The 24,172-nt window shown below is 35.1% G+C and overlaps 2 protein-coding genes across 4 annotated transcripts; one reads left to right on the top strand and one right to left on the bottom strand.

The window, feature by feature from the left end:
* Positions 1-3,449: 3,449 nt before the first annotated feature.
* Positions 3,450-7,202, top strand: LOC104099761 (signal recognition particle 19 kDa protein). Of its 2 annotated transcripts, none has more exons than XM_033657015.2 (4): positions 3,450-3,583; positions 3,710-3,897; positions 4,839-4,938; positions 6,748-7,202. In XM_033657015.2, the coding sequence occupies exons 2-4, from the start codon at positions 3,721-3,723 to the stop codon at positions 6,876-6,878; spliced, it is 408 nt and encodes a 135-aa protein (XP_033512906.1). In that variant the 5' UTR covers positions 3,450-3,583; positions 3,710-3,720; the 3' UTR covers positions 6,879-7,202. The 2 variants fall into 2 exon arrangements, with proteins under 2 accessions (XP_033512906.1, XP_009605151.1); XM_009606856.4 differs by having other exon boundaries at positions 3,539-3,631.
* A 300-nt stretch (positions 7,203-7,502) lies between these two features.
* Positions 7,503-18,141, bottom strand: LOC104099760 (uncharacterized). 2 transcript variants are annotated; one of them, XM_009606853.4, is made up of 11 exons: positions 17,974-18,141; positions 11,674-11,807; positions 10,428-10,506; positions 9,976-10,046; positions 9,756-9,857; positions 9,571-9,660; positions 9,094-9,168; positions 8,960-8,992; positions 8,766-8,846; positions 8,133-8,192; positions 7,503-8,042 (listed from the first exon to the last, which is right to left on the bottom strand). In XM_009606853.4, the coding sequence occupies exons 1-11, from the start codon at positions 18,026-18,028 to the stop codon at positions 7,860-7,862; spliced, it is 963 nt and encodes a 320-aa protein (XP_009605148.1). In that variant the 5' UTR covers positions 18,029-18,141; the 3' UTR covers positions 7,503-7,859. The 2 variants fall into 2 exon arrangements, with proteins under 2 accessions (XP_009605148.1, XP_070039023.1); XM_070182922.1 differs by lacking the exon at positions 17,974-18,141 and adding an exon at positions 17,135-17,239.
* Positions 18,142-24,172: the final 6,031 nt, after the last annotated feature.

The raw sequence follows: 24,172 nt of genomic DNA, 5'->3' as shown, positions 1-24,172 counted from the left end.
TCACTAAGTCATATAACTTTGTTTTCTCACACAAAAATTATATAACTATGTCTTTTTTTCACCAAAATGATATAACTATGTTTTCTCATACAAAAATTATAAAACTTTTACTAACTCACACAAAAATTATAGTGATTGAAAAATATAATTTTTCAGTAGTATTTTCTTATTTTATGATTTTTTATTTTCTTATTTCAGTCTAATAAATAGTAATTCAATTAAAATAGGAATGAGCCAACCCGACTTGGCTCACCCAGCCCAATACTCATATATAAAGAAAAGTGAATAGTAAATCCTTCAAAACATGATACTTCTATCTTTTATTTTTCTTTTCAAGATTTTTATTCAAATCGATTACATTCTAAGTTCAAGTGCTCTCTAATCGATTACACAAAAATCATAGTGATTGTAATATAGAAAAAGAAAGATACAAGGTTAAATTATTATATAAAAATGTATGATAAGGGATAAATTATTATTATTTAATAATAAGGAAGGATAAGATGAGAGAAAAAAATAAGGTGACTAACGCGACCAAACCAAATCGGTCGTTTCATAAAATGACGTTATTCATTGTTATGTAACGACAGATTTAACAATACGATATAATTAAATTTAAGTAACAATCAAAATAAATATTTTATTTATTATAATAATACGATACAATACAACAAGTAACAACCAATACTCCGTGTTATATTTAGTCTGCACCAGACTAAAATGTAGGTTTTAATTTTTTTTTTATGACCTATATCATTTGCTTCAACAACTCAAAATACTTAATCGAATTACGTTACAATATCATAAATTAACAAGTAGGCATGAATTTAATTAAAGTTAAATAATACTACATTTAAGAAGGTTATCACACAAATATTAGTAGCAAACTTAAGAAAATGTTAAATAAATAGCACTGTGAATATTTTTCTTTTTAGAAAAGAGAAAGATCCTGTGTAATCGACAGTGAGCTAGTGGGCATAGCAACTTGAAGTTTTATAATTCATTTTTCTCTTCTTTAAATTCACAAATAAAATATATTAAACATATTTCATATTATTATTTTATATAAGTTCTACCAGTAGTAGGACCACCAAGGGTTTGGGGTAGAATATATGTTCCATGAAAGAATCAATGTTGGTTATCAAGTTGGCATCCAACTACTTTTAAATATCAAAATTAAAATTTCTTCTGACTTCTTCCTGAAGAAAACAATTACAAAAACAAACAAACAAATAATATGATATTTTTTCCCTCCCTCTATTTTGGAAGTCTTACTTTATACTAATAATGTTTTGCTATTTCAATTGAAGAAGTCTATAAAATCCATACTTATCTGTTAGTATTATTCTACTGATATATATCAACTTGACTACTGAAATAAAATTTCGAAACGTGATATCATTGTTTTATGAATGATTGCGATGAAATTTAATTTTTAATATTATAGAGTAAATATTACCTGGGAAATTTGTGACGTAACTACAATATTAAGATCCATTTAATTGAATAGGTCGGTAGTTAATTATAAATAATCAAAGTGGCTTAGCTTTAATTAGTGCGTCACCACATCACTGACAGGTTATTATGATAATGGGAAAGCTGGCATTTTGGGTAATATATTTTTATAGTCAACCTATTTATTTCTAAAAATGTTGGCTGATTATGAATCTTGATTTTTTTATAATTGTGTTAATCATTAGTCTCATGGCAAAGTGGAGTTGGCGGCTGGCCTGATGAAACAATGACAATAGCCAAACACATCTTTTAATTATACACGTTATATTTCATTTTCTAAGGTGATTTTTCTCCTCGTTATTTTTATCTTGGACATTGAGATATTCATCCAAAATATAAGTTAGACAAGTTGTACACTAAAGTCTGTACACCAACTTAATCAAATTCTTATAACTATGAAAACTAACAACCTTGGTCGTGAATAGACGCTTCAGTTAATTTTTTATACTGCTTCAATTCAATAATTAAGAAAATAAGTTTAAAAGGTTGCTGAAGTGTTTTTCATTCTGAATTCTGCGAGAAGTTTATCGAAAGCCTTTTCATTTGATAGTAAAAACCACACGATCCATACACTCGTGGGAAAATGATAATGTGTAGCTACTCTCAAAATAATAACAAATATATATATATATATAAATTATACAATTTTTTGGCTACCGAATATATTTCATTTCTGCCACGGGTTAAAAGTGAAAAAAACTCTATTTTGATAGCGATTATATAACATCATTTTCCATCATTTTTAGCTTCCCATCCCTTGAAACAACCCTTCAAAACGAAGTTGGGTTGATCAACTTGATTTGCTCGAAAGGTAAAGTTTCTACATATGTGACAACTTGGGTGTTAGAACTAACAACTTGGAAAACAATCAAAGGACTCCAATGGGTACTTGGCCCTTTATTATTTTACACATAAGATTGTTAGTTGTAAGTAGTAACCAAAGATATTTAACTATATCATAATCGCCATCTCACTTAATTTGGATTAAGAAATATTGTTTGAACAAAATTTACTATAAGAAAGTTTTTGTTTGTATGTACACATAATAATAATTCCAAGAGAATGATCTCAACAGTCGAGGGGTCATAATCAAAACTGTATTCTCGCCAATTTGAATCGTAATAATATCGTGGTCATTGCTTAGTTGCCAAATAATTGAAAAAAATTAGGCCAATTTTTCTAACCTTGGGGAATACGTCTAAATTTGTTCCTACACTATCTTAAATTGCTTTACTTTTAAGCTCATTACACTTTTAGTCCGTTCATATTCTTGGTGTTAACAAATTACATCATATTTGTTTAGTTATTAATGGAATTTCAGCGTGAAATAGATAAAGTTTACGCGCCCAATTTTCTAGAAAGAGGTCTAAATTTACCCATATTATAGTTTAAAATTACCTTCACATTAAAACTCCATTAATAATTAAAGGAATATTTTTTTTCCGTCTAATATCGAGATAATTCAAAACTATAGTCTTACGTACTTGAACTGTAATGATATCTTGGCTATTGCTATTTGCAACTTAGTTGGACCTTTGTTCTATCCAAAATTGCTTAATTTCAACTTCCGCTACACTTTTAAGTCCATTCATATCCTTTGTCATTAGAAAATGGTTTCGTATTTTTTGTTGCTATTAATGGATCTCTAACGCGATATAGGTGATTTAACACGTCTAAATCCTTCTAGAACAAGGTCCAAATTTACCCATCAACTACTGTTTATGATTTAAAATTACCTTCATGTTTACTCTATTAATGTTTAAGGGATTTTTTTTTATTTTTTCCTAATATCAAGATAATATTACAGTAAAAATTTATCCAGGATTAGTACAGCAAATTTGACCTCCCTTCCGAAATAAATGGGACGGTATACACCTCTCCCTTAAAACAGAGTTGGACTACATCAAATAATTGGACTTCAAATAAAAGGCCCAAATTCCATCATTTCTGTAAAAATAAAAGCCCTAAAACTCAGCCCAGTTCACCAAACCAAAACCGAATTCTGCAAATCCCCGTTCTCATTCGATCCGATCAAAAGCTTCAATCTTCAATTCTCTCCTTTATCAAGGTACATTCTTTTCTCCTTAATTCCAATCCAATTTCAATCAATTTTACGGTAAATACTGTTCTTAATCATAATTAAATTTACCCCTTTTTTTAAGAATATTCTAATTTTTTGGTGCTTTTTTGGTAGAGATCAGAAAGATGGATAGTGAAATTAAGAATATCAAGAAGTGGAACATAATGTATCCAATTTATATAAATTCAAAGAAGACAATAGCTGAAGGAAGGAGAATTTGCGTGACAAAAGCATGTGAAAACCCTACTGTTACCGAGATTAGTGATTGCTGCAACTACCTCAAAATCCCTTGTGCTATCGAGGTCTGTTTCTTCGTCGATCTTTCGCTTGTTTCATTGTTTATATAATTTGTATGATTATGTGTATCGGTATTTTTATGTTTTATTGGGATGTGTGATAATTTCATCTAAAAGGTTAAGCTGTTAGAGAGTGCACGTTTTTATTTATTGAATTATGTCTTCGACGTGTTTGACTGTATAATTGGTTGTACGTAGATAATTAGGAAACATAAGATATATATATAACAATCACTCAACTATGCCTTGATCCTAAGATAGTTGGGTCGGTGATATGAATCCTCTGTATTTATCTGCCCTAAGCAGACTTATTTTATTGGATTACTAAAATAATTCATCTTTTAAGGCCGCATTTCTACACAAACATACAGACACATAACCAGACCAATATGACTGGCAAATACCAGAATGAATGTAAGTGTAATAATAACAACAGTCTTAATTGCAGCTAGTATAATACTTCATAATCACTTATATGAATTATTTGGTTTTTTTTGTTACAAGTTTTCAACTTTTTTTCATTAGGGCAACAGAAGACAAAGAGTGAGGGGGGGGGGGGGGGTGTTCAGGGAATGGAATTTAAATAACAGCTGGAATTAACTGACTCTAACTTAGTTTACCAAATCCCCCGAACCCCAGTAAAGGCGTTCATCACCGGATGGTTGGTTGGGTGAAAATTTACTCGTGGAAGCAAATTTCTGAATAGAATATAGCATTTTCATTGTTTAAAAACAAAGTGTTCTTGTTACTTATGAGAAAGAAGTTAATTGTGGTGATATGTCGAGCACCCTTGGTCCTATAAGGATGAGACGTGCCATTAAGAAAAAAAAAGATGGCAATTGTGAACAATATTGTTTTTATTAATGTTTTCTAAACTTTTAAATCAGTGAACTTATAAGTATGAGAAAGAATTTGTTTGTAATTATATTCCTGATTTGTTGTAACAGCTTGATAAGGCATATCCACGAGATTTTATGCAAAGAGGAAGAGTGAGAGTTTTGTTGAAGCAGGAAGATGGAACCCTTTACAATCCTGCCATTTCTTCCCGTAAGTTCTTTTTTAGCCATTGTTCTGTCCTCTTATCTTGTTAAAAACTTTGGCAAAGCATTATAGTTTCACAACATGTTGAGTGACTTCATACTTTTTTTTGAGCTTTCTTTAAGCTTTAACAATCTGCTTGTTTGTTTGGCATGGAATGAGTAGTCGGTTTTCTATGCTCTTAAATTGTGGAAGAAAGTCCTATGGATAAAAAAGCAATTTTAAACATTTATGATAATTGGGAAGTGAACATCATTAATCTATGGCCTAAAATTGTTCTATATACCATTCTTGTGAAGCTATAGCCACCATTCACAATTGATGTTATCTTTGGCAACTCTCTATAGAAAGTCGTAGACTATGATTTTGTAGGAGGGTCTTGGAAACATCTTGAATAGGAGTATATGCTTTCTCTGCCAGGTGTTCATTAAGGATAGAAATTTGGAGTTGGGATGTATTCACTTTCTATAAGGCCCTCGTTGGGAAATGGTTATCAAGATTTGGTTGATGGATTCCTTTCTTCTATAGAGGAGGAAAGTTGGAATAGAAATGGTTCTTTTTCCAGGTTAAGTTTTTTCTTTTATTACAAGAAAAATAGTGAGGAATGTCATTCGTATACACCAAGTTTTTACAAACGCAAACAGAAGAAATTAGATCCTCAGTAGGATTGGTTTTCCTTTGCATGAGGATAAACATGGCTGTGAAGGGTATCTGTGGGAAGCCGTATTGTGAGAAGTCCATATAAGGAGGAGGATGAACAAAAGTGTGTTGTGAGTGTATATCAGGATTTGTGTCATTGGATTTCCATGAAATTGAGGATAGTAAACAGGGTCTAGTTTCAGTAAAATTGCTAATGTATCAATACTTAACTAAAGGACAAGCTCAATCAGTCTATGACAACTTAGCATCATAGTTTTTCCCCTTCAGAGAATGGAGACGGTGGTTTCGATGTCTTTGTTCGGCAGAAAACGCTGGATTAACTAGAAACTATGCTGCAGGTATTGGTATGTGATATGAGAAGTGGAAGTGGGGAAATAGAGGTGTATTCGAACCTCAAATAGATAAGGGCATGTTTAATTCATTTCAAACCTACTGCAAAATTGAGAAATGAAATCTTCTCCGACAAAGCTCTACGAGATACGTCTGCGCTATTTGAGATTTTATTGATCTTTTCTACTGCAGTTTGGGTATTTATGCTATTGCATACATCAGCAGGATAACAATTGTTGGACGGTTTTTCCCTGCCAGAAAATGGGAAATGCTTAATTTTTGGCTTAAGATTCTAAATTGGATGTGAAGGAGCTTCTGTGATACTGGTGTAATTCGGGTCTCAAGCATTTAAAGTATTTCAATGTGAAAACATGAGAAATATATAATAACCTTTTATCCTAAGGGAGTATCCTAGCAACTCCTACTTGTATAAAATATTTTTGGATGGATTCAATTGAGAGCCATATGCACTTCTTGTACATGTTCTTTTTCTTTCTTTCTTTTTTCCTTGATATCAACTCGGTTTTTTATTCATGAAACTTTTTGGCTTATCTAAAATAATTGACATCCTCTAGTTATGTGAGGCATTGTGCACGTATGGAGGTTGTTTTCAATTATGACAGGTGTCGTTGTGTTTTGAAAGAAATCAAGTAACGTTACTAGCACGGTTGTGCTCGTCAGAAAAAGTACATGTGATACAGCCAGCTTTGATTGATGTTTGTGGTATTTGAGGATATTTCCTTGTTTTTTCTAGTTCTGTTCCTGTAATTTGGTTTTGTGAAAGCTTATTTGAACCAGCTTTAATACTTCTGGGGTTGTATATTGCAGGGAAACAACTGATGATCCATGTTGCAGAGTTGGTCCGGAGACATCCTAATAGGACTAAGAAGCAGGAGCCTGCATCCTCTTCTGCAGCTGGTTCTTCAAAATCTGGGAAGGGGGGTAAAAAGAAGAGATAGTTTCAGGAGGCAATGTTTCAATTTCTTCGGACCGTTTGGAGATCTTAGATTTGTTTTTTCTCGGAATAGTGTTGTTCTTTCTTCTCGACTTGATTTTACGAGATGTTGCAGAGTAAGAAGAAGGGACGGATGAGCTATCCAAGAATGTATCAAATGTACTTGTACCATCGATTGAGAATTTGGGACATTTTTGTTGTTTTTTTGGACGAACTTAGCCATATGGTGATTGTTAATATTTGCGCTAGATTACAACTACGGTATCATCCCAAATTAGTTGGGGAAGACGATATGCGTCAATCTGATGATTTGAGTGTTCATTATCCATTCTCTATCTTGGCCTAGTGGTTTAAGCAGCGTCTAGGTCTATTTTCTTTATATGCTTTGTGACGAGGACTACGACCTTTGGATTTTCAATAGTGGTGCATTTAATTCTTTAACACATATTTCTTGAACTGTAAAGTTGCAAATTGAAATCTTTAAGGTCCTTTTTTGGATGATCAAATTGGCTCTATGTATTCAAATTCATAGGATTAAAAACATACTCCAAAGAAGTGCAAACAAAATACATATTCGGTTTCCCTGGAATTCTTATGGCCAGGCTATCCAAGCAAGTTTTTAGCACAGTTTTACAAAGTTTATCCCCTACATTCCGGCACCAAATCTATGACCAAAATGACATACATTTGTTATATTTTTACAAATACAGCTTTATACGACATTTAAAAGGAAGAAAAAGAAAAGAACAAACAAGACAACCATCTATGACCAAAATGAAATGCATTTATTATATTTTTACAAATACAGCTTTATACGACCTTCAAAAGGAAGGGGAAAAAAAAAGCACAAACAAGACAACCGTGTATATATAATGTTGTCGGCGACCACAGGCGCACAAATCAACCAGCTGTGGATCAATATAAACGAAATGAATTGGGTAATCACATCCAAGTAATCTAACTGTGAATAGAGGAAAAGCTGAGATCAGAATCCTGGACCCAACACGTTCCTTGTTAAAGACAACCCAACAGGATAAGATCTGTGAATCCTCATTTTGCTAGCAACTGGACCTTTAGCAGAATTGTCACTAAGAAATTTTCCTTCTGTATCAGTAACCGATTTTGGTGGCACACTTGATTCATTAGATTCAGCAATGAACTCAAGCCCCTGAATTATAATAAATCGTTTGATTAGACCTTGTGAACCATTGAACGGACAACCAAACCCAGTTAATTAGGTTCGACAGAGTCAATGTACCTTCACCCAGTTTTCCTTGGGAGTCACCTTTGAATGCTCTATCAGCTTAGCCTCGATGCCCTTTCCGGAATTCCAATTGCCAAAATAAGAATACATGTTTACATTTTGAACAAATACGAAAAATGAAGGGCAACTGGAATATTTTCCCACAAAGAAAGAGACAGCAAAACTGCAGTTCTATTTTAATGCATAGCCAGCAAAAAGTAGGAGTAACAAACATCAAAAATTTCCAAGAGATCGTGTTTTTGTTACAACCAATAACATCTGATATCATGCAAAGACGCCAAAGTTTTTCTTAGCAGCAGCTTAATTACATGTCTTTATGGTTTAGGTCAATTACAAAGTCCTTTCGAGTAATCTAATAGGATAATTCGCCAAGCACCAAAGGAGAAAGTCAATGGTCGGCAGAATGGAAAAGACACAGTGATAACCAGAGATCACAACAGTAATCGGAAATGCAAACACTGATTCAAAAATGCGATAGAAACATGCAAGCAAGCATTCAAAACGCAATGGAGAAAAGACAAGAAAAGCCTCAAGATGCTCCTTGTTTTCCTTGTGGGAGGAAGAAAGAGAACAAAGAGGAAGAACAACAATAGTCCAAAGGCTTTCATATATGAACACAAAAAATACCTGAATAACTTTAGGATTTTGATCATCCTTAATGCCGCCAGCAACTTGGCACAAGTACCACAAACCAGAATTAGTCACATCCTGTGGGGTGGGGAAAAATAAACAAGCACAACTTGTAAAGCAACTGCAATAACGATAGACAGAACATAGGAAAAGGGGCAAATAGCATGTTACAAACACATTCAGATATTCACCTGGTTACTCTCAAGAAGCTCAATCTTCCCTTCCTGCCAAATTGAGCAACAACTGAAAAATTACAAAATGACTAGCCAGCAGATTTTTTGCTAGCACTACCATATTGATACAATTTGTCAAGCAATGTACTTACCAGTCCAGACACCATCTCATAGATTAAGTTTATATCAAAACCAATTTGATTCAGATTAGCCTTAACGTCACTCACCTGCATAAAGAAACATCTGATGTTGAGCATTGACAAACAAAGTTTCCTCGTGCCTCGATACATAAAATCTATTACTAAGATATTCAAGCAAGTTGCCAGTGATAGTTAATCTGTGATCTCTATTTTGACATACAACCAACAAAGTTCAGGTCTTACGGCAAGTTTCTCCCAGTAATTTTCTGTTATACGTCTCTCAAGTTTTACAAAGGAGTTGATTCTTACCTCATTCCCTTCAAAAAAAATTCTTCACTACAACCGAGAGAGAACCTAATATCTTTTTACCTTTTGCATGTTGGTGAGAAAACAGGAATTACGCAAAACTACTTTACCCATAAGATAAAAGAATCCATCCTAATACTTCAACGTTAAAAGGAGAATGGGAAGAAATGCTGTTCTCCTTACATCATTAGTAATAAGTTTTGATGTCTCAATTTGCTCATCTAGCTTCCAGTCTAAGTTTTCCAGCCTCTTCGTCAGATGTCTTTTTGTAGACTACAAAAGAAATAGAAGTGAAAGAAGAATGAGAACAGCTGTTAGCATATATAACACAGATCATCCACGAAATTGTTGACAAATCCTTGACTCACAGACAACGCCTCAGATACATTCTCCAACTGCTTAGACACGGATGCAACAGCATTCGCCATATTATGCTTTGTGACATACATTACATCAGAAAATGACCAACCCTGTGGAAGATTAGCAAGAGCACATGTGATTTATAACAACTATATAAAGAATGTAACAAAACTCAAAAATAAATCCTTGGGGTGCCAATAGATACAAACTGCAGCAGTGAACACTTGCCTTCCACTTCATGTAACAATATCCCATCGCCCCAACTGCTGCAGCTGGAAGAATGTAAGAAGCATAGCTCCCTAAAAAAACAAAGGCCCATAACCATGTCATCTCTATTTCAACTGGATCGTCCATAAAGGACAAGTAGGGTATTTATATTCCTAGTACTCTAGCCCCAACTGGAGCAGGTGTGCTCTTTGGTACGTGATAAAAGAGCAATATTGCAGAAAAGGAAACAAAAATGTAAGGAAATATTTCTCTTGACTAAGGAAGACTACAAACAAACAGGGCCTAAAGAACTTCCACTTTTCATGTTGAAAACAGGAACCGTAGTTTCATAATTCAAAACTTAACCATCAGGGTACATTTAAGAAGTTACAGATCACCATTCTAGAGAATTCAGCATTTGCAGTAAGATGGGTAACACAATTTAAAATAAACATAAAAAGACAAAAACATACCACTGGAGGAAGAATCCTTATAAATAGTAATTGGATTTGATATGCTCATCTCCCGAATGTCCTGTGCTAATTGTCGAATCTGAAGGCAATATCAGAACCAAGAAAGGCTTCGATGAGGTAACAAAGTGGAGCTATATAAGAAACATGCTAGTACTTGTTAATTGTAACATTACATTAACATATAGCACGGCCCCTTCTTTCTTTTTTAGATAAGTAACATACATAGAGGATTCATATCGCCGAACCATAGTGATTGATTGAAGTATCATTTAAGAGGAGCTCTATGATATCAAAGAAGTTCGGCAGGCCTCAAAATTTCAACATCATGGAAGACCAGGCAAAAAGTTTTTGCATATTCCATTTTTTATCAGTAAATTTTTTGCGAATTCTAAATCAAACAACAACTCCAAGCTTTGCATTTGCTTCCAGAAGAAGGCTACCAATTCAGTAAAAGAAACTTTCCATCAAGTATCAACCATATTGGCTCCATCTTATAAAGTGCAAATCAGGAGTTGTTTGAGTGTGACAAGAAAAAGAAAGAAGTAATCAAACTACAGCTAGTGAATTCAGAACTAAAATTACGTTCTATCTATGTTTCGCACACAATGAACTCTGAAGTAAAGAGAACATATAAATGCCATGCACATAAACAAGCAGAAATCAAGTTCTTTGGTGAAGCATATTTTGTGAGAGTAATGCTTCAAAGCTGTTGACTGTATTGACCACTGACCAGCTCGTTTAAAAGCTTAAGTCATTAGAAGACTTTTTCATTTAGTTATTTACTTATCAAGGTTGCCACTATGCCCTCTATTCTGATTGTTTTTCTTGAGTATTTTATTTGCTGATGGATGGGGGCGAAACTCAAACCCAGGACGTCTGCGTACTATGCTACCATCTTGAATTGTGTGACTGCCTTATTAAAAGCTTAAACTATTACAAAGAGGAATCTTTTCTTTATTAGTATTATTTATTTCAGGTCAACAAAAATAATATGCTCTTCTATTTCGAGGAACGAAGATGGTACCAACAAGTTTCGAAGTATACTTTATGCTAAACGCTTTTGACATGGCTAAATGGCTTCCCTTAATCACGTGATTCGCGACTAAATCTGAAGTAACACATAATCTGTTGAATAAAATTGTATGTTTCTTCTCTTTATATTGTTTTATATGCTTTACCTTCAAAACATCTGATGAATCTACTTCGATAAGCACAAGATCAATATAATAAAAACATAAATGTATACCTGAGCTGCTAGAAGAGCAGTATCATATCTACCAGGTGATGTCTCAGCCGCATTCACTCCATTTATCACCTCCTGAAGTTGTGAGATAAGATCAGATAATCTTCCACTCTTCAATATCACTGACCCAGTCAAACCTACACCACAACCAAATTTGTCACGTCCCAAAAAGAACCTTTACCATTTGAAGGAACTATTAACTCCGATCAAAAACTGCGACAAAAATTTGAAGATGCTAATAATCTAAGACTGCTTTTCTTCCCCAACATCCAATATTATATCGAGTCGTAATGAAATTTCTGCTCTATGGTACAATTAGAGGTAACTCCTCTAGAAAATGTAAAGGTTGGATATAACGGAGGGTTTGGATAGCTTAACGACCAATGTAATACTCAAAGATATAGCCTAGTGGTCAATAAAGTGGGAGGAGAACCATGAGATCTCAGGTTCAAATCTCACCGAACGCAAAAACAGTAGGTGATTATCTTTTGTTAATCAACAGCTGAGCAATAAGCTAGTAGTTAATTGTGGTTAATTTTAATGTAATATTAAACTAGAGTTAATTAGCTGACAGCTGAGTAAGTCGGTCAGGTTGTTATAAATAGTAGTCGACTCTGTACAGTTGCTAAGTTTTTCAGAAATGCATGCAACTTTTCTCTGATTTCCTCTTCTTTCAGATTGTTCTTCTTAGCTTTGATTTCCATATCCATGGCAGCTAACATGGTATCAGAGCCACCGGTTGAAATCTAAGCTAATTTGCGAGCAAATCTCGTCTTCTCTGTTACTTCTATTCTGCAATTGAGTGTTGAATTGAGCTAGAGTAACCTTCGATTGAAGCTAGGGTTTGTGAGCTACTTACTCTGAAGCTATTTCTCAGTCAACAATGGCGATTGGAGATGAACAACTCAACAATACTACTCCCGTTCACACTGCCACAACTTCAACTACTGGCAATTTCACGACTGGAATTACTACATTTCCCACCATCGATCGCAACCACCCTTTGTACCTGCAACCAACAGATACACCAGGTAGTTCTCTACTTACTGGATCAGACAATTATGCCTTGTGGAGTCGTGCAATGAGAATTGGCTTGCTAGGTAAAAGTAAACTAGGTTTTGTCGATGGCAGATTTCCTAAGTCTAAATTTGAGCTTCATGATCCATGGGAGAAAGTTAATGCTATAGTTCTCTCATGGATAATGAATGTTGTGAGACCAGGGTTGTTGAGTAGTGTCTTGTATGCGTCTAGTGCTCATAAAGTTTGGGAGGATTTGAAAGACAGGTTTGATGAAGTAAATGGTTCGAGAATCCTGTATTTGCACTGAGAAGTTCACACACTGACCCAAGGGACTATGACTATAACTGACTACTTCTCAAGGCTTAGAGAGTTGTGGAATGAGTTTGATGCCCTCATGCCTTGTCCCGACTGTCCTTGTCATGAATCTAAACAGTATGCTCAACACTTTGAGTATCAAAGACTTCTTCAATTTCTCACTAGGTTGAATGAGTCTTACTCTCAATCAAGGAGTCAGATCATGATGACGTCTCCTCTCCCTAGTATAAACAAAGCCTATTCCTTGTTAGTAGATCAGGAAAGTCAAAGAAACCTCACAAGCACAACACAAGTTGTTCAGGTTACTGAGGCTTTGGAGAGTACAGCCCTGTATAGCAGTAAGAATGTGAGTAATGCTGGAAATTATAAATCCAAAAAGAGCGAAGTTCAGTGTGAATACTGCCACTATAAGGGACATACAAAAGAAAATTGTTACAAATTGATTGGATATCCTCCTGACTTCAAGGCCAAAAGAAAAGGAGTTAGTCCTGGACAATATGCATAACCTGGACAATATGCCAATTATGCAGGCAATGCAAAAATTACATGTGCAGAGAGATGTAATATGGCTACCAATGTGACACCTACTGTCAATCAACAATCTAGAGGAAGTGGATCATCTAACTCAGGTACAACACAACAAATGAGTCAGCCTGCTCTCTTCCAGCAGATGCTACATCTAGCTCCTGTTTTTACTCCTGAGCAATATCAACAAATTGTTCATCTACTTTCTAAAGGGAGCTCAGAAGGATCAGACACATCCAACAAAGTTGTTGCATCAGGTATTCTAAATCATACGAATGGTTTTATGTCTCAATGTGTCAATAGTAAGTGGATAGTTGACACTGGGGCTTCAAACCACATGACTTCAAGTTTAGAGATGTTGCATACTCACAGACCACTTCCAAACACAGAAGCAAACAAAGTACATTTGCCTACTGGAAATGTTGTGTCAGTGTCACACACAAGTTGCACTTATGTATTAAGTAACCAGGAGATTTCTAATGTTCTGTACATTCCTGACTTTAAGTTCAACTTATTGTCAGTTTCAAAACTCACTAAGGAGCTCAAGTGTATGGTTGGATTCTTCCCTGACTTCTGTATTTTTCAGGACCTCTTCAGTGGTCAGGTGAAGCGGATTGATAGAGAAGAACATGGGTTGTACATTTTGCAAGGAGGCACCTCAAAACAAGATCTACTTCAGGCAACAAATAAGTGTGTTAACACAGTAAATACTATGTCAGTTTCTTCGTGTACTTCTGTTTCTAGCCCCTTGTGGCATAGAAGGTTAGGACATGCCCCTTTAGATATAATAAAGAGAGTAGAAGCACTAAGCAGACTCACAACAGTTGATCCTCATCATTGCATTGTCTGTCCTGTAGCCAAACAAACCAAGTTGCCCTTCCAGCAAAGCAGTACCACTACAAAATTCGTGTTTGAACTAGTTCACTGTAATATATGGGGACCTTATAGAGTGCCCACACATGATGGTAAGAGATATTTTGTCACCATAGTTGATGACTATACAAGGTATACTTGGGTCTTCTTACTACACTCTAAGTCAGATGCTATTGTAGTCCTAAGAGATTTTCTTAATCAAGCAAAAAATGTCTTCTCTACTACTGTAAAAGTTCTAAGAACTGATAATGGAAGTGAATTTTTCAGTACTGAGTTTAAGAGTCTGCTATCTAGTCTTGGTATTTTACATCAAAGCACATCTGTTTATACACCCCAACAGAATGGGATGGCAGAAAGGAAACACAGAACCATCTTGGAAATAGCTAGATCACTCAAATTTCAGGTTGCTGTACCTTTAAGATTTTGGGGAGAATGTGTTGCTACATCAGTATACTTACTTAATCGACTGCCTTCTAAGGTTGTTGGATACAAATCACCATTTGAGATGTTGTGTTTGCACCCTACTTCATTGTCTCATCTCAGAGTTTTTGGCTGCTTATGTTATGCCACCAGTCCTCAAGTGCTGGATAAGTTCTCTACCTGTTGTGTTCTTAGGATACTCCTCCACTCAAAAGGGGTATTTGTTGTACACTTTGCATTCAAGAAGATTCATAGTCAACACGAATGTTGTGTTTCAAGAGGATATTTTCCCCTTCAAGCATGCAACATCTACTGGAAGTCCTGTATTTCCTATCCTAGATTTGTTATCTCCTACTCTGAGCTACATCACTTCTCCTTCCCCTGCAACACAAGCAACATAAGTGTCTATTGACACTAGTTCAAATCAGTTGCCTGCAGACTCTTCTCAGGGAGCCCCTCACTCTGCAACAGACTCAGAAGAAGCTGCTTCTATAACTCCTTCTGTTGTTAGTCAATTGCCTAATGTCGGTCATAATACACCTGTGTTTCCTCAACAAGCTGATGAGCTTCCTGCAGAACACAGAAGATCATCTAGACCAAGCAAGCCATCTCTGTGGCTGCAAGACTATGTCACTATTTCTAAAGGCTCTAAATGCAGTTATCCTATATCTTCTTATGTGGACTACTCTCATGTCACTCCATCCTATAAGCAAGCACGTGCAGCCTATTCAGTTCTTTCAGAACCAACTTCCTTCACAGAAGCTGCAGTTAATCCTAAATGGATAGCAGCAATGAAGTTGGAAATTGCAGCCTTAGAGGATAATCACACTTGGAGTATTGTAGATTTGCCACCTGGGAAGACTACTATTGGTTGCAGGTGGGTTTACAGAATTAAGTACAAAGCATCTAGTGAAGTAGAGAGGTTCAAAGCCAGGCTAGTGGCAAAAGGTTATAGCTAGAAGGAAGGCTTGGACTATGGAGAAACTTTCTCCCTTGTGGCCAAGATAGTGACTATTAGGTCTGTTATTGCCTTAGCAGCCTCAACACAGTGGTTGATTTTTCAAATGGATGTCCACAATACCTTTCTCAATGGAGATTTTACTAAAGAAGTCTATATGCAATTACCTGAGGGGTTTGCTAGACAGGGGGAGACTCATAGGAAGGTCTGCAAACTACATAAGTCCCTTTATGGGCTTAAGAAGGCACCTAGACCGTGGAATATGAAGCTGACAGAAGCTCTACTCCACATGGGCTTTCAACAAAGTCACTATGATTACTCATTGTTTACAAAGAAGGCTGAGGATGATATAGTTGTCATATTGGTATATGTTGATGATCTTCTGATCACTGGGAACAACCAACAGCTATTATGTAGTACAAGATCAGACCTCAAGAAGAGATGATCACTTGGAACAACCAACAGCTATTATGTAGTACTAGATCAGACCTCAAGAAGAGATTCAAAATGAAGGATCTAGGAGAACTTAAGTTCTTCTTAGGGATTGAGTTTGCAAGGTCCAAGAAAGGAATCCTTATGTGTCAAAGAAAATATGCCCTAGAGTTAATTTCTGAGTCAGGTTTGAGTGGTGCAAAACCAGCTGGAACACCACTAGAGCTGAATCAGAAGTTAACTTCAGCGGAGTATGATAACTGCTTCAAGAATGACAACACTCAGGTATATGAAGTTCTTAACAATTCTGGTGCTTATCAAAGGCTCATTGGAAGATTGTTGTATCTCACTATGACAAGACCTAATATTGCATTTGTACTTCGGGTTCTTAGTCAGTATATGCATTGTCCTAAAAGCTCTCACATGGAAGCAGCACTAAGAGTAGCAAAGTACATAATAGAGGCTCCTGGGACTGGGGATGTTCTTGCCTGCCGAATCTTCAAATCAATTAAGTGCCTATTGTGACACAGATTGGGGGGCATGTATACAAACTAGGAAATCAGTCACAGGGTATTTGGTAAAGTTTGGAAGTGCATTGATATCCTGGAAATCCAAGAAACAGAGTACTATATCCAGAAGTTCTGCAAAAGCTGAGTTTAGGAGCATGGCATCATGTGCAGCAGAAGTCACCTAACTAGTAGAGGACTGTTTAGTGAACTTGGTGTCAAAGTTGAACCCCCTATAACTCTGACATGTGATAGTAAAGCAGCAATCCAAATTGCAGCAAATCCAATCTTTCATGAGAAGACAAAATACATTGACATAGATTGCCACTTTGTGAGAGAGAAGCTGAGTCAAGGTCTGCTAAAAATTGAGTATGTTAACACTGAAGAGTGAAGATCAACTAGCAGATATACTTACCAAAGGTTTGGGAAAAGCTCAACATGATCATCTGCTGAATAAGTTGGGGTTGAAGAACTTGTATCAACCATCAGCTTGAGGGGGAGTGTTAATCAGCAGCTGAGCAATAAGCTAGTAGTTAACTGTGGTTAATTTTAATGTAATATTAAACTAGAGTTAGAGAGTTAGTTAGTTGACAATTAAGTAAGTCGGTTAGGTTGTTATAAATAGTAGTTGACTCTGTACAGTTGCTAAGTTTTTCAGAAATGCATGTAGCTCTTCTCTGATTTCCTCTTCTTCCAGATTGTTCTTCTTAGCTTTGATTTCCATATCCATGGCAGCTAACATCTTTCCATCTACCAAAACCTTGATGCACAGAGTTACTTGGTACCTCCTTACGTTGGAAGATAGCAGTTACCCAGTGGAATAGCAGGGTGCGCACAAGCTGACCCAAAGACCACTGTCATAAAAAAGAAAACACTAGATGATCATCTTCCCATCTGCCTAAGCATGAGTTACCCAATACCGGATGAAATAGGTCGAAATGCATGCAAGTTGGCCCCGAGGCCACCGTCATAAAGAAAATTAGCTGAGTACTCAATTAACTCAATTGAGCAGAATGAATATAGAAAATTCATATAGTCCACCTTAACTATGAACAAAGCGTAGTTGCTTGATTGATTTTCTATTAGATCAAGGTTCCAAGTTATCAGCTGAATTAAGCTTATTTCATCAAGCTTCAGAACCAAAACGAATCTCTCTCTTTTTTCCTCCTTTCAATTGACTACTAGAATAAAGCAACTATAATTGGAATATAAAGATATAAAGTTACGAACTTTATACGTTTTTGGAGAAATTACCTGCGCCGACGAGTATCAGTACTTTAGAAGTGGCGAAGCCGGTTTGCATCGCCATGTTTCGGTGTGGTGGCGCTGCCGGCGGTGGAGCGAATTTGTTGAATTTTCAATATCTCCGGCGAACTTTAGACCTTTTATTTAACGCCTGCCTTAATTTAGAAAGTTGCGTGTTATGCGATGGCTTAATTACACAAATTTACTTTTGTCTGAACCCAATTTTACAGTTTACAGTTGGTTGATGAAAGTAAAGAGATTTAACTGTTGACTGGTGGTCCACTTTACCCTTTGACTTATGTACTTCTATGTATCTACCGATTTACCTTATGCCTCTAATTAATTCGAAGAAAAATCTCACTTTAGAAGATGAAGTGCACGGTTCGAATCCAACGAGCCCAACACAATCCAAAGCTATTCGAAATTTACTGAGCCCCTCGGGAGCCCGTTCGAACATACTAACAAGTTTCATCACATAATACGACTTTATTCAAGGCCTCAAATCATGCATAACAACATCAAAATCACGAATCGCACCTCAAATCGAACTTAATAAACTTTTAAAATTTTCCTTATTACTGTTCATTAGATGCTTTGAGACCCAAAATAGAAATCATATGTTCTATTATTGTTCGTCATTGTTTCCTTCAGAAAATTCGAATTCATTGTGTTCGTTATCGATTTTCATTCTGAATTTCTTCATTATCTGAGATTAAATCACTGATTTGAGTGCTGATTGATCTACGAATTAATATTAAATTATTAATACAACAGCATGTAAATTACTGCATTTATTAATTTTCATTTTGCGATAAAAATGAACGCACACTTTAGCTATAAACTAAAATCCACTTAAAATTATTTTCTTAGCATTTGAATATTCAGCTACATACCATATAACGTTACACAAGTAGGACTAATAATTTAATAATATTTCAGCATAATTATTCTTTTTGTTTACGTGGTTAATAGGATACAATAACTGGTTATTAGGCCACTATTTTAATTAATTACCATAATGGGATCAAATATTTAATAATACTTCGTAAGGTCTTTCTTTTATTTAGCATTAAGTTTAGTTTTTTGTTTTGCAGATAGTAACATCTAAAACTTAAATCATGTTTTAAACTTTAATGCCATTTTTACTGTGTTTTAGGTGTGTTAAGCTAAACTAAAATTGATTTTAATGATCAACAATCATTGACGAATCATTGGTGTACTAATAAATTATTCTGATGACCAGGAACTGTATGTGACAATTGATCAGAGCTACAAATACATTTCTAATGTAGAATTCTTTAGCAATATTTATGGAAGGATTGATTTCTTGTGCTACAAGAAATTTTACCAGCTGAAAGAATTCGTATTCAATAAGGATTCAATTTATGGAAACAATATTAGCATGAGAAGAAAGGTGTTTGAAGTAGGGAAATTGAATTTAACTATGAGATATTTAAGGAAAGAAATCAAGTCCTTTTAGGAATATTGATTTTCCTTACGACAGTTCTTTTAGATTTTTGTGCAAAAATTGGATGAGTATTTCGGTCAATTTTTACGCCTATATAAAGCATCGTATTGTTGTTTTTGCTCACACTATTTCAGAATCATTGACGGCAAATAGCGATCATAGCAAGAAGATGTTTTCACTGCATAACTGAAGAAGCGGATCTGATCATGAAGATAATATGTTAATCTATAATTATTGAGTTTTGATTCATTATTCATAAATAATAACTTATTTTGCTTTTGACAAGTATTTTCGTAGGTAAACAATTCTAGAGAATAAGAGTTGCTTTATAGGTTAGAGTTCAAAGTCTTGAAAGTTAAGCTACAGCCTAGTTGATTGTAGTTTTAAGGTACTAGAGTTTAAACCTTTTCGGTTATAGATTTTGTAACCTAAAATACACTTACGAAGAATTAAAAAATGAACAATATTTCTTCAAATAACTTTGTGCTTTTAATATAAACTAGTTTTAGCGTATCCCATATAATTAAATAAAAAACTTTAAAACTTTAAGAAATAACATAAACATTAATAAAAATGATTTATAAGAATAAAAAATTAAAGAAAAGAGTACAAAAGTTATTAATATTGGCCTATCCTATTTAGCTAATTTTATAAAGGAAGAATTATTGCCCCATGAACCCTTTGATGCTTTATTATTAGACTTGACCAGTAAACCGGAACCATGTCAAAGCATATTGCCCAAAGGCGATCCATATAAACTAAATTACACTGAATTTTAATTTGATGGGTGCAACCTTAAGGTTGTTAATATTGAATTCATTATACTTTTAAAATTATGAGTTCAAATTTAAATATTAATTAGAATTTTAGTAAAGTTTTACATATATCTATATTCGTGTCAAAAACATCATGAGATAGTACTTACTCTTCCAGCGCCATGCATATAGTTCACTAATTAACAACATCAGCGGGCTGCAATAAATTATACTATTAAAATAGCTATAGATTCTACTTCTTCAATAATTGTACAAAACTTGGACGTATCCTTATTAAACTTAAAATGCCTAAACCAACTAATAGTTATCGGATGATATCTTGTAATAGCATCATAACGAAGACCAGATCCTTGCTCTAACAATGTTAGCCTTCGTATTTTTATTTCAATCAAAAATGTCACCAACCAGTTTTCGGAGGTATCAGAAAGTTGAGATCAATTTAATTTACGAGACACTTTTCGTGATTGTATCAATTCAGATCATTAGATCTTGATAATAGTGGATTGAATTTGAATTTTCACTTTTCTTCTTTGCGTATGAATTAAATTAGAGGTTATAGTTACTTTATCAATTCAAGTGAAAAAAGTTATATAAGTAAATCTTACTCGATTTTAAATTCTTAATTAAATGTTAGGAGTTACTACAGAAAAGACTTAATATCCAAAAATTTATTTAACTTCAAAGTGCTAAATATTATGAATTTAATCAAAATAAATTTTTATCTAATATGTAATATATTTTTAAAGAGTAAAATATTCTCGTAAACGTGCGTAAATCTTGCATCAGTTGCTACAAAATTTGTGCCCGGCGATATTAGAATATTATCCAATGCATCCTAAAGAATTATTGAGTTAAGAAATAGAAACCGAAATTTTTTGAGTTAAGAGATGCAATTTTAAGGGTACGAAAGATTCTATTTGGTCGAATTTATAATCTGTTGGGAATAAACTCCCTACAAAAATAATATCCACGATAATAAAAGCGAAATAATAATGTAGTACCGAGATATGATAATCAACAAGAATAAAAGAATGATAACGATACCAAGATTTTTACGTGGAAAACCCTTTTGAATAACGAAAAAAATCACGGGCCGAGAGAAGTAACTGATATCACTGTAGCAAGGGATTTTACACTTTGTAGGTCTGAGTAAAATACTCCAATGATCACTACAACACTAAAAAAATAACTCTCTTTTGATATTCGCACCTCACTACAATATCGCTCCCTCTCATGAGAGCCGAAACTCTACTTTTATAGTATTGAGTGCCTACAATTTTGACAATTTGCAGATTTGCAAATCAAGTGAATCCTAATGAATCTTACATTTTTTCCTTTATGGGGAGGGACTCCTTTCCTTTTTTTTCTTTCTTTCATTTATGGGGATGGACCCCACAAATCTCCCCATCCAAACCCAGTCACCTGAAAGAGGTAACACTGGACTTCTAGCTAGATTGAGTGCATGCCGACAAGTTCTTTGCACAATTCGAACTTGTCTCTTAGTACCACCTTGGTCAGTATATCTGCGGGATTCTCACTTGTAGAAATCTATAAAACTTTTAGAGATTTATTCTCTACCATTTCTCAAATTCAGTAATGTCTCACGTCGATGTGTTTGGTCCTTGCATGGTACATGGAGTTCTTGCTAAGGTCTATTGCACTTTGACTGTCACAATAGACGACATATTCCTTCTGATGCAATTCAAGCTCTTAAAGGAATTGTTTCAACCATATTATCTCCTTGCAAGCTTCAATAGTGAAAATATACTTCGATTCAATTGTAGAGAGTGCGACGCACTTATGCAACCTCGACTGCCATGATATTGCCCCCCTGAAAATGTAAACAAATATCCAGTAATGGATTTTTTGTTATCAATGTCACCTGCCATATCAGCATTTGTATAGCCCTTCAAGATTGGATCAGATCCTCCAAAGCACAAACAATCTCCCGCGGTACTTCTCAAGTACCTGAGTATCCACTTGACTGCTTTCCAATATTCTCTTCTAGGATTTTTAAGAAACTTGCTGACAACACTAACTGCGTGAGCAATATCAAGTCTAGTGCATACCATTGAATACATAAAAATTCCGACGGCGGAGGAATAAGGAACTTTGGTCATGCTTTCCTTTTTCTCCATTGTTGTAGAACACATCTTCTTTCTTAACTTCGTATGACTAGCAAGAGGTGTACTGACTGGCTTAGCATTCTTCATGTTGAAGCGTTCGAGTACACGTTCAATGTACTTCTCCTGAGATAACCACAACTTTCTGCTTGTTCGCTCTCAAACTATCTTCATACCTAGAATTTGTTGTGCTAGGCCCAAGTCCTTCATATCAAATGACTTGGACAAATCTCCCTTCAACTTTGCGATCAACTCCTTATCTTTTCTTACAATTAACATGTCATCCACATACAACAACAAAATAATAAAATTGTTGTCAGAAAATCTTTTGAAGTATACACATGGATCAGAATATGTCTTTATGTAAGTTTGACTTTTCATGAATGAGTCAAACTTCATGTACCACTGCCTTGGTGCCTGTTTCAATCCATAAAGACTCTTATTCAATTTGCACACCATGTGTTTCTTTTCAGCTACTTCAAATCCTTCTGACTACTCCATATAAATCTCCTCTTCCAAATCTCTATGAAGAAATGAAGTTGTCACATCCAACTGCTCCATTTCAAGATCTAAGCTAGATGCTAAACTCAAAATTGTTCGAATAGAAGTCATTTTGATAACATGTGAGAAAAATTCGTCAACATCAATACCTTTCTTCTGTTTAAAGTCTTTTACCACCAATCGAGCTTTGTATCTGACCAACTTGCTATTTCCATCTTTCTTGAGTTTAAAGACCCATTTGCATTTTAGTGGTCTTTTACCCTTTGGAAGTTCAACCAGCTTGTACGTGTCATTTTCTGTAGAGATTCCATCTCTTCTTGCACGGCTTTCATCTACTGGTTCTTTTTTGGATAGGACAACACCTCTTTTAGACTTTCTGGTTATCATTTATCACTGATGAGGACATACTCCGTGGAAGGGTACCTGCATGACTCTACCCTTGGCTTCTATGATCTCCTCATAGGTTGAGGTTGTTCTTCTTCCTGAGTGGGGTACTCCATTTGCTCGACATCATCGTCAAGTTGCCCCTCTTGCTTAATAACCTCACCAGGTTGCTCCCCCTACTCGGCAACCTCGTCGCTCGTACTTTCTGCACTTGTGGGATAGTTAGAAGAAGAATGAATGGTAACAAGGTTATGGATTATACCATTCTTTGTCTTCTCTGACTGGTCATCTACAGCTCCAACTTCACTTTTTTGGAAAATTACATCTCTACTTCTAATGACTTTCTTCTTTACAGAATCTCACAATCTGTACCCGAACTCTTCATCTCCAAATCTGATGAATCTGCATGGAACAAATTTATCATCTAGCTTTGTTCTCTATTCCTTTGGTAAATGTGCAAAAACTCTGCAACTGAACACCTTTAGATGCGAGTAAGACACCTACTTGTTGGTCCAAACTCTCTCTGGGATGTCAAACTTCAATGGAACTGATGGATTCATATTGATTAGGTAACAGGCTGTCTGAACTGCTTCACCTCATAATAACTTAGTCAGTTTAGCCATTCTGAGCATGCTTCTCACCTTCTCAAAAATGGTGCGGTTCATTCTCTCAGCTACATGATTGTGTTGTGGGGTTCCAGGGAATATCTTATAATGTTTGATCCCATGACTCGAATATTACTCTTCAAATTCCCTTGAAGTGTACTCACATTCGTTATCACTTCGGAGACGCTTTAGCTTTTGGCCTATCTCCCTTTCCACCATAGCATGAAACTTCTGGAAAATTTGAAACACCTAATCTTTGGTTTCCAAAATATAAACCTACAATTTTCGTGAAGCATAATCAATAAAAGTAACAAAATATTTGTTACCGCCCATCGATTCAATTTCTATTGG

Source organism: Nicotiana tomentosiformis, chromosome 8 (assembly GCF_000390325.3).
Source record: "Nicotiana tomentosiformis chromosome 8, ASM39032v3, whole genome shotgun sequence".
NCBI lineage: Eukaryota > Viridiplantae > Streptophyta > Magnoliopsida > Solanales > Solanaceae > Nicotiana > Nicotiana tomentosiformis.
This window is presented reverse-complemented; position numbering and strand designations above follow the sequence as displayed.